Here is a 14,072-nt window from a genome sequence, read left to right as displayed (position 1 = left end):
CTCGTTACGGGGCCCTCCCTGCCTGCCGTCGCATTGCTGTGCCTCCCACTTGGGAAACACACCTATCAGGCCTCCTTCCATTTCTGTGTTTTCGTTGTATCTCATTTTATTCATCAATATTTTAGTACTTACTTAAAAATTTTTTTAACAGAGCCCAAATCATGCTATTGTGTGTATATAGACACATACACACACACACACACACACACACACACCAAAAACCCTTACTGTCATCAAGTACCCAGGTATCCAGTGTTACTGTGTTCCCAATGGTCTCTAAAGCATTTTTGTACAGTTGGCTTGTTCAGCTCCGTATCCAGAATGAAACATATGCATTAAAATTGGCTGATGGATTATTAAGTCTCTCTGATAGATTCCTCCTTCTTTTTGCTTCCTTTCTTCCTCCCTCCTTCAGAGTTGGAAGCTTAGTGTAGAATCCTTCACTGAATCTGGCCGATGGCATTCCTCTATCTCGTTCCTCTGAATTGTGTACTTTTTACACTGACTGCCGTCGGGTCGATTTTGACTGTTCAGTGTCCTGTAGGACAGAGCAGAATTGCTCTCTGGGTTTCATCTTTCCCCCTTGGAGCGGCTGGAGCGTCCGAGTGCTGACCTTGAGGTTGGCACCCAGTGTGGACCTCACTCCCGACCAGGACTCCTTCTAGCGTCTGCATCTGACCGAGTCGGGGAGGCAGTAGACAGGACTATTTTACAGGTGGTGAAGAGCACACAGTCGATAGCTATTGTTTACCTGGGACTTCAGAATTACAGTAGTATCATCTTCACATGTCTTCCTCGTGTATTTGCCTGGCTCCTTCTTGTCATTAACCGTTTGGTCGCTCTGGTGCACACTTTGACTGGAGAGGTCGGTGTGAATGTGTGGCTGTTTGCTTCAACGTGCCATTGTTTCCGTGATGCATCGGGCCCTCCAACATCCCACGGGGGAGGCTAGTGGGTTTTGTTTTGCTTTTGGTGTTGTTAGATCTCTTGGATTCAAGCCTATTTCATATATTTTAATTCATTGCATTTTTTTTATTCTTAAGGATTCACAGGCCAATTGAGAGTTTTTTTAAATTCCTGAATCTTTTCTGAGCTGATCCCACTAGTCTCCGATAGTTACTTAGCGTCTGGTATGACAAATTATGCCAGGCGAATCGTGCACATTTCTTGCTATAAACTGGATGCTGCCCTTTCCCCGAGGAATCTGGTTCCTTTTTATGGGAAGTTATTGTGGTGATCATATATTTTGTAAGAATTAATACCAAGCTAGTGTCAAGCAGTTTGAGATTGAAAAAATAACCCACAGTTCAACTCTTTCACGATTATAGTCTGCTCTGCGTACCACCCCAACCCCCGGTCCTCATGTCTGGGTTCTGTGAATCACTGCATGCCCCTCAGAACTCATGGAAGTTCGAGGAAATGTCTCACGCAGTGGTGGGTGCAGTTCAATCCTAAACCTGAAGGTTAGGCAAGCATAAACTGGATGCTGGGGCCAGAGGATATAGTTCACTCCTGGTTCTTGCCGGTGGGGAGATCCCAGCCCCGCTTCATATTATACACAGCAGCATGGTTTCTGGGGATCCTGTTCACAGTGCCTCACAGATGAATCTTATCAGCCTTGTGTCCCCCCGCCCCCCTTCTTACCAGACCCATGCAGGGAAAGATGGGTTGGCAGGAGTTACATGGAGCAATCAAATTTCACCCAAATGTAATCATCCTGGACCATATCTTATAGATGCACATGGGACCTGGCCCCCAGTAGGCCTTGGCCTTGGCCTCTTACTACTCAGCCAGGCTCATCCACACACCACTCTGGAAACCGTTTTTTCTCTCCTCTGATCTGCAGCATGTAATTCCTTATGTAAGGCTTTGTAATAAAGTAACGTTGCTACCACTTTCACGGTCAACAAAGAGTGTGCTCAGAGTCACACCCTCCGCTGAGGTCAGAACTCTTCCTCACCCCGTTCCTGTTTGTCAGCGGATCGTGCCCTCCACAACGGGACCACGGTCACAGGCGTGTGAAACCCAGAATCGGTGTATGTCCCGGGAGGGATTCTGGCTGGAAGGCTCATAGCAATGGAGTAGAACTCAGTTCTAGTTAGAAACACCAGCCAGGTGCTTCTGGTGCCCACTAGTAGTGGGCTGGTTACTGTCCCCAGGCAGGCATCATTTCCACTCTGATCAATATGTGCAGTTTGTGCGGCCATCTGCCTACCAGGGATTTGCTGTAGATCTTTTTCTTTATTACAAATAGCGCTGAGGCTGATGTAACTTAAGACAGACTTTGTCATATTTTGATTGTGCCATCAACAAGTACTAGGTCAAAGGATCTACCCTAATAAGTACTGTAGTGACAGGTTAGTTTTCAGTACACCCGCTTCTCTCTCTTTAGAATGGGGAGAGGTCATATCTGGTGGCGGCCTCAGTATTTCTTTTTCATTTTTGTTAGTTTGATATATTAGGTATTTTTACTTCCTATTAGTGGTACAACATTTTAAATAAGTTTGTTGCCATTTGATTTCCCACATAGAGGAATTGACTATTAGGTTCTTAACTAATTTAGCTATTGGATTATAATGTTTTCCCTGTCTTTCCTAGACCTTTCACTTATGAAGGATATCATCAACTTATTTGTGACTCTTTTAAAAAAATCATTTTATTGGGGGCTCATACAGCTCTCATCACAACCCATCCATCCATCCATTGTGTCAAGCACATTTGCACATATGTTGCCATCATCATTCTCAAAACATTTGCTTTCTACTTGAGCCCTTGTATCAGCTCCTCATTTTCCCCCTCCCTCCCCTGCTCTCCCTCCTTCATGAACCCTTGATAAATTATTATTGTTTTTTCCATGTCTTCCACTGACGGATGTCTCCCTTCACCACTTTTCTGTTGTGTGACTCTCCGTGACTTATTACATTATATGTAAGCAGTGACAGTCCTAGTTAGAATAAATGTTTACTTTTATTAATTTATTCTGCTCCTCCTGCTTTCTACTTCTTTTTAAAAATAACACTTACATATTCCATTTAACTAGAATAAAGATCAGACTTCCGCTATCTTTTGTGCCCACAAATAGCTAACAGGACATCCTAGTATCATTCATTAAAAATAATTACTTCCACTTCTGGATTTGTGATATCATTGTTATAGATTAACTTCTTATACAACTTTTTAAAATGTTCTTTTTCCATTTAGCAATTGCTGGACCATGCTCTCTTACTTGTATATATTTTGAATATTCCCTCAGAAGTACTGTCTTTCTTTTTAAAAGATTTCTCAGCTATTCTCATCATTTTTCCCCCTATGAACTTCAGAATCATCGAGTTCCACCCCCCAAAAAGGAAAAGAAAAGGCATCCTTGTGGGGATTTAAAAAAAAATGAAGTTATATAAAACCTACAAATGTACTTGTGGAGAATTTTGGTTTCTGTATTTTAGTGTCCTCATGTAACTTTCAGGAGCCTTAGAGGTGTGGGCTGCTAACCCCAAGGTCAGTGGTTTGAACCCACCAGCTGCTCTACAGGAACAAGACGAGGCTGTCTGCTCCTGTAAATATGGATCGTCTCAGAAACTCAAAGGAATAGCCCTATTTTGCCTTATAGAGTTGCTGTGAATCAGAACTGAGTCGATGGCAGTGGATTTAAAAATTGCTTGTAGCTTTTAGAAGGGCTAGAGTCTCTTCACTCTAGCACTTTCCCCCAAACCAGAACCCATTGCCACGAGTCCGACTCAGGACAAGTGTTTTCCGTGGCTGCTCTCTCAGAAGCCAAGACCAGGCCCTTCTTTTGAGGCCCTCTGAGCACCGGCTGAGTCGGCCGGCAGCAGCACACGCACCATTTGCAGCACCCAGCTCTTTGACAGCGCCCGGTGTCTGTCAGAGGCACTTGATGGTTTCGTGCTTTTTTAAAATTTCATTTGACAAATCGTTTCATTGGGGGCTCTTGTACATATGTTGCCATCATCATTTTCAAAACATTTTCTTTCCACTTGAATCCTTGGTATCAGTTCCTCTTTTTTACCTCCCTCCCCACCTTCCCATCCTTATGAACCCTTAATATATAATAAATTATTATTGTTTTTATATCTTACATTGTCTGCTGTCTCCCTTCACCCATGTTTCTGATGTCCGTCCCCCTGGGGTGTTTGTGTGGGTGTATGTGGGGGGAGGTATTAGATGTTGTTCATTGCAATTGGTTCCCCCATTCTCCCCCACCTCCCCCTACCCTCATGGCATCGTCACTCCCGTTATTGTTCCCAAGGGGTTTAACTGTCCTGGATTCTGCCTGTCAAGGGCTCTTATCTGTACCAGTGTCCATGCTCTGGTCCAGCTGATGTGCAAGGTAGCACTGGGGCCATGATAGTGGGGGGAGGAAGCATTATAGGACTAGGGGAATGTTGTGTGTTTTGTCGGTGCTATACTGCACCCTGGCTGGCTCGTCCCGTCCTTGTGGCCCTTCTGTGAGGGGAAGCCCGTTGTCTACAGATGGGCTTTGGGGCTCCACTTTGACCCCACTTGTTCACATCAATATGATGGTTTGTTCTGGGTCTTGTGATGCCCGATACCTGATCCTGTCAGAACCTCGTGATCACACAGGCTGCTGCGCCTATTTCATGTGGGCTTTGTTGCTTCCCTGCTAGGTTTCATTCATTAACAGAAAAAGCATTTCAGAGTTATTTCCTTTAAGTAAATATTTATGTTGCATCTAGCTACTCAGTTTCTTGAATCTAAGAGTCATGGCTGTTCAGCCTGTAAGAGTTGTCGCCTTTCTATGCCTATACTCATTTATGAAAGGAAATGCTGTGTCGATTGCTACGATGGGAAAAGGTTACTTGTAAACAAGGAGAAAACGAGTCCGTTGTATGTTAAAAAGTAACTTTGTCTTTTCTTGCAGCCATTTCTCCCTTTGTCTGATAGTGGTGTTATCTATGATTCAGATGAGAGCCTTCACAGTGATGACGAAGAAGACGATGCTTTCTTTTCAGATGTTCAAATCCAAGAGCACCAAGACCCAAACTCCTATAGGTAGATAAGCCTTTTGGTTTTCCGTGCTTCGCTTTTGTAGAAAAGCCTGTTAACTTCCAGTAACATTATTAGCATGAATCCGTGTAAGAATTAGCTTACGGTTTTAGATCAGGGATCCTGTACTTTTAGTAGGTAAATCTCTGGAGCAGTGGTTCTCCACCTTCCCAATGCCATGGCCCTTTAATGGAGTTCCTCGTGTTGTGGGGACCCCGTATGTGGACGGGTCTGCATGTGGGCGGACCCACCTGGACGCAGAGAGGGGAGCGGTATCTAAGACCATTGGAAATATGGTCTTAGGTGACCTCTGTGAAAGGGTCGTTGGACCCCCGAAGGAGTCACGACCCCGAGGTTGAGATCTACTGCTCTAGAGGGTATTTACTTAAGATCCAGGTTCAAAGAAGAGCTTTTTATGCAGAGGGCAAGCACAAACCATTTTAAGTGAGAAAATAAATAATTGTTGATGAGCTTTGGAACATGCTTAGAAGCCATGTGGCTGTGTGGTAGATATTTTTCCCTCGGGTAATTGTCAGAAACTGCGAGTGTGATCTAGTGATGCATGCGCACTAGAAACCAGAAATAAAGTAGTAACTAGCAGAACTTCCCTGGGGCGGAGATGGGGCCAAACAGTTTACCAAGAATATCATAGTTCTTCTGCTTAAAATGGTCTCCCTCCAAGAGATCTAAAATCGATGGCGAGGAGGTTGTAGAACACCTGGTGGGGTTTGATCAAGTGCAGTGGAGCCGAAAGGAATTACTGAGAGCCAAATGAAGGTCGAACATGATAGTGGGACAGGTGGAAAATAAAAAGAAATAGAGGAAAGAACTAGGAGGCCAAAGACATTTATAGAGGTATAAATATAGGCATATATATGTAAATATATTGATATATAATGATAGGCGTATAGGTCTATGTACATATATTTATAGGTTAAGTATCAAGGTAGCAGATGGACATTGGGCCTCTACTCAAGTCCTCCATCAATGCAAGAGCACTTTGTTCTAATAATCTGGCATTCTGTGGTGCTCACCTTCCCAACACAGTCGCTGAAGTCAAAGAGCTAGGGTCTTAAAGTCTTGAAGTTAAACAAGCGGCCATCTAGCAGGGAAGCAACAAAGCCCATGTGAAAGAAGCACGCCAGAACATGTGATCAGGAGGTGTCGGCAGGATCAGGTCTCAGGCATCACAAGACCCAAAACAGACCATCATATTGATGCCAATGAGAGGGGTCGCAGTGGAGACCCAAAGCCCATCTGTAGACAATGGGACATCCCCTCACAGAAGCGTCACAAGGAAGACACAAGCCAGCCAGAGTGTATAGCACAGCACTGACGAAATGCACAACATTCCGCTAGTTTTTAATGCTTCCTCCCCCCAGCTATCACGATCCCAGTTCTACTTTACAAATGCGACTAGACCAGAGTATGTACACTGGTACAGATAAGAGCTCAAAACACAGGGAATCCAGGACAGATAAACCCCTCAGGAACAGTAATGGGAGTAGCTATACCACGAGGGTAGGGAGAAGGTGGGGGTAGAAACAGGGAACCGATCGCAGTGATCAATGTATTACCCTTCCACCCCCCACCCCCGCCCAGGGGAACGAACAACAGAAACATGGGTGAAGGGAGACTGGATGGTAGAAAATATGAAAATAATGTGTAATTTATCAAGGGTTCACAAGGGTGGGAGGTTAAGGGAAGGAGGGAAAATGAGGAGCTAACACCCAGGGCTCAAGTAGAAAGAAAAAAATTTTGAAAATGATAATCACAACATATGTACCAATTGCTTGATACAATTGATGTATGGATTGTGAAAAGAGCTCTAAGAGCCCCCAAGAAAATGATTTATAAAAGAAAAAGCAGGCATCCCCCCCAAAAAGCCCATCTCCCTCAAAGACTCCTACGTGGATAGTAAAATGTGCATACTTTCTTTTCCTCTGGGTTGGCCCTTTCCTCTACTCCTTCAGTGACCCAACCAGGAGTTACAGAGAGAATTAGTGCTTGTTGCTCTCCCCTATCCATCTCCTTTACCAACGAGAGGTGGCTACGCACCGTGCAAGTAGCCCACAGCCGTAGAACTTGATATATGTCTGTTGTATCTGGCTTTTGTTTGGCTCTGTGGTAATTTTACTGTTCTCTGTACATTTAATATTTCAGTCTTTGTTTTTTAAAAAAAATGTAAATGATGAACATAATATTTTTTAATTAAGGAGATTTCCCCCCTCCCCCTCTGGCCCTTCTGAACAGCTGGGCTCTTCTGCATTTGACAATGGTTAAACTAGTCATTCACAATGTCAAGAACTTTTTTCCCATCGCTGGACTGGAATTTTCTGGTGAGTTTGGATTTGAAAACTTAATGTTGTTTAAATAAATTGCTATCAGGTTTTCCTGCATGAAATTTGTATGAAAGATCATTTGGTAGTTAAAAAATGTTAATAATGTGCTAGGAGATTTTATGAGGTTTTGTTTATTTGAGGCTTCATTCTGTGGTTTTAATTTATGGCCAGAATCACTCTCTACCTAGAAGGTTGGAAGACAGGAAATTAGACTGGAGAAGCTAGACGTTTTCCTATCTTCCATTAGAGAGATGACTTTCTGTTGGTTGAAAGCATGAAGAATCCAAATGGTGTGAAATGAACATTTTTAGATGTATTTGTATTTTTAGAAGTCTTGGCTCTAAGAATATGGATTTATGTAAATATGTATTTTGCAAAGTTTGTAAATATTTGATAAACATGGTCTTTTTTACCAACATAAAGCAATATATTTAATCACTTTTTTTTAGAGCTGCCTGTAACCTCACCATTAGGCATTGCTGTGATTAAGAACTTGGAGAACTGGGAACAGATCCTGCAAGAGAAAATGGATCAGTTTGAAGGGCCACCCCCTAACTACGTCAACACGTATCCCACCGACCTTTCGGTAGGAGCTGGTCCAGCCATTCTTCGAAATAAAGCAATGCTGGAACCTGAAAATACTCCGTTCAAGTAAGAAAGCTCTTGAAATGTTGATGAAAGAAAGCGTGCCTGAGTTGCATCATTTTGGAGGGCAATTCAGCAAAATGTTCACTGGCATTCCAAACTTCCTAACTTTTGAACCTGTGATGGTAATCCTAGCACATGTCTAAGGAAAGTATCAGGAATACAGATAGAAAAATTATTTCCCCAGGATTACCTCTATTTCATAGGCATGATATTTTTACTAGCAGGAGAGAAACCCTTATTGTTATTAACTTCTATATATTTTTAAAATTTAAACTAAACTAAATTTAGTTAAAATTTAAGTTAAAATCTCTTACAGATTTGATCTTTGATCACTTAGATATGCAAACAAGGTGTGACTGACCTTTGATCAGAAACTTAACAGTACACGCATGGACGTTTTACACATTTGACCAACAGAAGCCCTGGTGAAGAGGGTTTGTTCATCAGTTTGAAAGAGTAGGACTTTTCAGGCTGCTTAGAAATTAAATCGAAGGCTCCCTAGTCATTGGGGATCTGCATCAAGCAGCAGAGCCAAGCCGAAGTATCACTTAGAAGAGGAAAGAGCTTGAACCCCCAGCTTAGCCTAACCATTCCGAGTGCCGCTGTTAGAAAACTGTTAGATGACGGAATGATTTTTAGGAGAAGTAGGAAATAGAATTGAAATAAATTATAAAATTTTGTACCATTCCCTACCCCCACCGCAATAGATTTTACTAGATTTAAAGAAAAGTATCTAAAAATAACAAAGACGAGAAGAGTACCTGCCAGCGCCGAGTCCAGCTTCTTAGACTAAAATCGCATAATTCTTTGTTTTCCTTTTTCAAACTAGATCCCGGGACTCTTCTGCACTTCCCGTCAAACGCCTGTGGCATTTCCTTGTTAAACAAGAAGTCCTTCAGGAGACATTTATTAGATACATTTTCACAAAGAAAAGAAAGCAGAGTGAGGTATTTTGAGAAAATTCTTCCTATACCCTTTCTGTTTAGTTTTCTCTGGCCATTTCCAGCGAGGTGACTGCTTGACTTAATTCAACAATATTCCTTTTGGTTGGAACTTATTATCTTTCACACGTCATGGATCGTAGTCAAGTTCCCTGACCTTTTAAAAATAATTTTATTGGGGGGGCTCTTACAACTCCCACAATTCATACATACCACTGAGCTTTTGTGAGATAAAAAATTTATAATTTTCATTTCATCGTAAGGAAACACCATCGGTCACTTGGTAAATCTTGTATAAGTAACTGAAAGTATTTCCTTTGTTTTATGTGCCATTGAGATTTTATGTCTAAATAACTGGTGGATGGTTTAGAGAATTTTAGGTATAAATGAGTATGCTCTACAATATAATTCTTCAGATATTATTTTTAAAAATAGTAAAACAGTTCTTTTTAAAAAAGAGTTTACTTATTTAGCATTTAAAAAAGTATAAGATAAATGTTAGGGGGAAAAAGTGGATTTCAGATAAGTGTGTAAGAGAGACTAAATTATCATAAGACCAACTATAAAATGAAATAAGCTTGGTTTTTATAAAGGGAATTGGAAGTTCTGCATGGCATGTTGACTTAAGCTAAATGTAAATCAGTAGTGTGTAATACCGTACATGGGTAAAGCAGAATTGGGAATTTGGGAGACGACACTGTAGATCCTGTGTTAGGCTGGGTCAACTAGAGTAACAAAATCATTGACACTGTTGTATGTATAAGAAAGAGCTTTTATCAAGAAGGCAGCCCAGCCCAACTCAAGTCCCTAAGTCCATTGCTAGCCAAAGCCCCTTCAGCGCTCACGTAATTGCACACTGATGATGGAGAAAGGAGAAGCAGGCGGATCATAGACTGTGGTGATCACAGAGTCGGTGGAAACATAGCAGGCACCCACGGCATTCAGGGTTAGGCCGGGCGGCCTGTATGGGGCTGCCCCTGAAGGCAGGCAGAGTTCCAGCAAGCGGGAAGACCAAGGGGCAGAGAGAGGGGAAGTACTCATTTTCTATCTTATAAGAGAGCCACACTGCAAGGAGGCATCATCAGACTGTGACCTGTTTGACAGGTTATTCTCCACGCCTGTGCTTTCATACCAATTCACCTTGACATGACATCACCTAACTACCACACATCATCAAAATGATCTCTCATGTTGAGAACGGAGAAGCCAGCCTTTGGGGTGCAGTGGGTTATACAATGGCTGCTGACCACAAGGGTGGTGGTTCAAACTCAGCGCTGCTCTGTGGGAGAAAGACCAGGCGGTTTGTTTGCTAGTAGACTCTGAACACTGTCTAAATGACCCATTACCTACCTAAGTGACACCAGTCCAGTTGGTACCATTTAATTACCGTATGTACTCGTGTATAAGCCGAGTTTTTCAGCACAAAAAAATGTGCTGAAAAACTGGGATTCGGCTTATACACGGGTCAGTGGTACCCCAGCGAGGTGTAACAGCTCGCTGCCCCTCCCCAGAGGTAAAGGGACGAGCGTCCGTTATCTCACGGGTGATTGCCGTTCCTCCTCTGTTCATTCAAAGCCCTGCTGACACTGCAGGGCTTTGAATGTTTGTTTACTCACATCTAACCAATCAGAGCCGTCCTATGACGTGGACGACTTCAATTTGCAGAAGCACCCAGCACTTACGTTGGCAGCCGAACTGGTAAGGATGTGTCTGTGGCTGCACTCCGTCTCTCCCCTCTGGTCTCTGTGTTAATTCACATCCTGCATCCCCCGTCCCCACGGACTCCCCGCCTCCTCCCAGTTAACACGTTGCACGGGGGGTGGGGGTGGGGTGGGGGGGGTGGGGCACTACCATGAAAGTTCCTTTTTAAAGTCTTGTTTTTTTATATTAGAAATGGATACTCTTGAACCAAAACAAAAAACGCCGGTCATATTAGGCTGGTTTCAAAATGAAGGTTGTGTCAAGAGCAGAAGAGAGCAATAACAGTATTGCAAGTAGGGAATTCTGTGTTGACGAAAAGCAAGTGAGGGAGTGGCGGAAAATGAAGGCTGACTTGGAACAGATTCCAAAAGCTAAAAAAAAACTCGTTGTGGTTTAACGTGTTTTTATGGGGTTCTAGAGAGTGAATTGCATAAATGGGTTATGGAGTGTCGTCAAAATGGTTACTGTGTAACACACATGGAAATCCGCATACATATTCTACAAATGCCTAAGGATGACAAATATAAAGCACCAGGCATAGAAAATTTTGCTGTGTCAGCAGAATAGTGTACCCGGTTCATGAATAGGTTTGGCCTACTATGTTTGAGACAAAGAACAAAGATTTCCCAGAAATTGCCACAAAACCTTGAAGAAAAAGTTATGTCATTCCAGCCATTTATTATAAAACAAAGAAGGATTTATAATTCTGATCTGGCAGGTATTGGGAATATGGATGAAACTGCCATGACTTATGATCTTCCAAGCAACAGAACTGTGGCAAGTTTAGAAGAAAAAAACATTTTTCTCAAAAACCACAGGAAATGAAAAACAAACAAACCACTTTACAGTTGTTCTATCATCTTTGGCTAATGGAACTAAGCTGCGTCCTGTCATTATTTTTAAAAGAAAGACCTTGCTTGAAAGGATCAATTTCCCACCAAGAATTACTGTGCGTGCCCATGTTAAAGGCTGGATGGATGAAGATGGAACAGAAAAATGGCTGGAAGAAATTTGGAACCGACGACCAGGAGCAGCCTTAAAGAAAAAGCCATTGTTACTTGTTTGGGATATGTTCAGAGCCTACCTATCAGATGACATAAAGAAAATTGGCAAAATCTAGTAAAGTTACTTTAGCCGTTATTCCAGGTGGGCTTATATCTGTACTGCAGCCTCTTTGAATAAGCCTTTTAAAGACTGTGTGCGAAGGATGTGGCAAGAATGGATGTCATCTGGTCAAGCCCGACTAACAAAAGAAGGCAATCTCATGAAGCCTGACTTAGAGTTAATAGCAAAGTGGGTTTGAGATGCATGGAAAGACATTCCAGAAGACATGGTGCAGAGAGCCATAGTGGCTTTGTCGAATAAGCATTGGACTGCTGACTGCAAGGTCAGAGCTCAAACTGCTCCATGGGGGAAAGGTGAGGTTCTCTATTCCTATAAAGATTTATGTTCTTGGAAACCCCATGTAGGGTCACGAAAGTCTGAATCGACTCAATGGCAGTGGTTCGGTGTTTGCTTGTTTTGGTCGTGGCGTGTGTGTTGCTTGAAGCTATGTCACCAGTATTTCAAATGTTAGCAGGGTCCCCCATGGTGGACAGGTTTCAGTGGAGTGTCTAGACTGAGGGAAACCTGGCGATCTACTTCTGAAAAAGTGACCAGTGGAAAATCCTATGAATAGCAGTGGGAGGTGGACTCCTTGGGTTGGACTGAAAACAAACAAAAAAAACCTGACTGCCATCAAGTCAGTGCTGATGCATTGGACCCTGGAGCACAGGGTAGACCTCCCCCTCTGAGTTTCTTTCTCCCGCAGAGCAGGTGGTGGCTTCATACTGCTGGCTTGTGGTTAGTATCCCAATGCACAGTGACTATGCTGCCATGTTGGAAGGCTCTCAAAACAACTAGGGAAGAACTGCCTTCTCAGAGGAATAGCCCACCTTAACGACATTGGCAGAGCAAAGCTTTGAAAGATAGCTACCTGGCCAACTGACTGGGGAGATCCATTTTGGTGCCCATTCCAAAGTGAAGCGATCCAACAGTACACATAATTACTGAATAGACATCATTCATTTTACAGGCAAGTAATTTTACCGAAGATAATTCAGAAAAGGGTGTGGCAGGACTGTCAGGAATTCCAGCTACTTTAGAAGAGGGCCCGGGATGCGTGAGGGATGGCGTTGTTGCTGTCAGGTGGATCCTGGTGGAAAGCAGAATCTATCAAGAGGTTTACCTGTGTTTCATGGACTGTGCAAAGGCCTTAGACTGTCTGGATCCTCGCACACTCTGGGCAATAGCCCGAAGACTGGGAGGTCCAGAGCACTTAGTTGTTCTTATGGAGAACCTGTGCACAGTCAGTTGAATTTACAATCAGTGAAGGCGTGTGTCTGGGTTGTCTCCTTTCACCATACTTATAGAATCTCTATGCTGAGAAAATAATTTGCGAAGCCGGACTACATGAAGAACATGGCATTAGGATTAGAGAAAGACCCATTAGGCACCCGTGTTACACATATGAAACTGAAGAGGACTTCAAGCACCTACAGATGAAGAGCAAAGACTACAGCCTCCAGAATGGCTTATGCCTCAAAAGGGGGAAACACAAGTCTTCCGAATTGGTCCAATAGACAGCATCATGATGGAAAAAGGATTTCATTTGACGTAGATCCATGATCACCACCCACGGAAGCAGCAGCTAAGGAATTAAACGGCATGTTGCAGTGGACTGATCTGCTACAAAAGACCCCTTTAGAGTGTTAAGAAGCAAACACATCGCCCTGAGGTGCTCTTATCCAAGCCATGGTGTTTTTAATCACGTTACACGCATGCAGCGAGCCGAACAGTGAATAGAAAGGTTGATGGATGCCTTTGAATGATCGTGTGGGTGAAGAATGTTGGCTGTAAACAGACCTGGACTGCCAGGAAAGCTAGGAAAGAAAGCCGTCTCTGCGGAAGCACAGCACAGCGCTCCTGGAAGCAGGCACGGGCAGACCGGGTTTCCCCTTCTTTGACCTGGTTTCGTGAGGAGAAGCCCCCCTGCCCGGGAGCGGGGCAGTGAAAGGAGGAAGACTCAACCTGACGGGTTGGCACAGTGGCTGAAAAAGTGGGCTCCAACACTGCAGCAATTGTGAGACAGCCCAGGGCCAGCAAGGCGCCTTTGTTCTGTTGGACAGCGGGGTGCTATGACTCGGAGCCGACTAGATGGCATCCAACCACAATAGGATGAAGGAACTGAAGTGCAATAAAAAGAATCATTTTATTGGGGGCTCTTACAGCTCTGTAACATTCCATACATCAGGTGCATCGAGCGTATGTAGCCACCATCATTCTCAAAACATTCTCTTTCTACTTGAGCCCTTGGTATCAGCTCCTCTTTTTTCCCTCTCCCTCCCCAGCCCCCCACCCTCATGAGCCTTGATCAATT

General features: G+C 43.4%; 1 protein-coding gene across 1 annotated transcript in view; it reads left to right on the top strand.

The window, feature by feature from the left end:
• Nucleotides 1–14,072, top strand: part of DMXL2 (Dmx like 2) — a 137,497-nt gene that overhangs the window by 111,809 nt on the left and 11,616 nt on the right. The window contains exons 30-33 of the mRNA XM_075530590.1: nt 4,898–5,028; nt 7,276–7,361; nt 7,814–8,015; nt 8,842–8,959. Coding sequence (XP_075386705.1) covers nt 4,898–5,028; nt 7,276–7,361; nt 7,814–8,015; nt 8,842–8,959 — 537 coding nt within the window. The remainder of the gene's footprint in view (nt 1–4,897; nt 5,029–7,275; nt 7,362–7,813; nt 8,016–8,841; nt 8,960–14,072) is intronic.

Source organism: Tenrec ecaudatus, chromosome 14 (genome assembly GCF_050624435.1).
Source record: "Tenrec ecaudatus isolate mTenEca1 chromosome 14, mTenEca1.hap1, whole genome shotgun sequence".
Classification (NCBI taxonomy): domain Eukaryota; kingdom Metazoa; phylum Chordata; class Mammalia; order Afrosoricida; family Tenrecidae; genus Tenrec; species Tenrec ecaudatus.
Note: the sequence above shows the minus strand (reverse complement) of the source record. Positions and strands in the feature narration are given on the sequence as shown.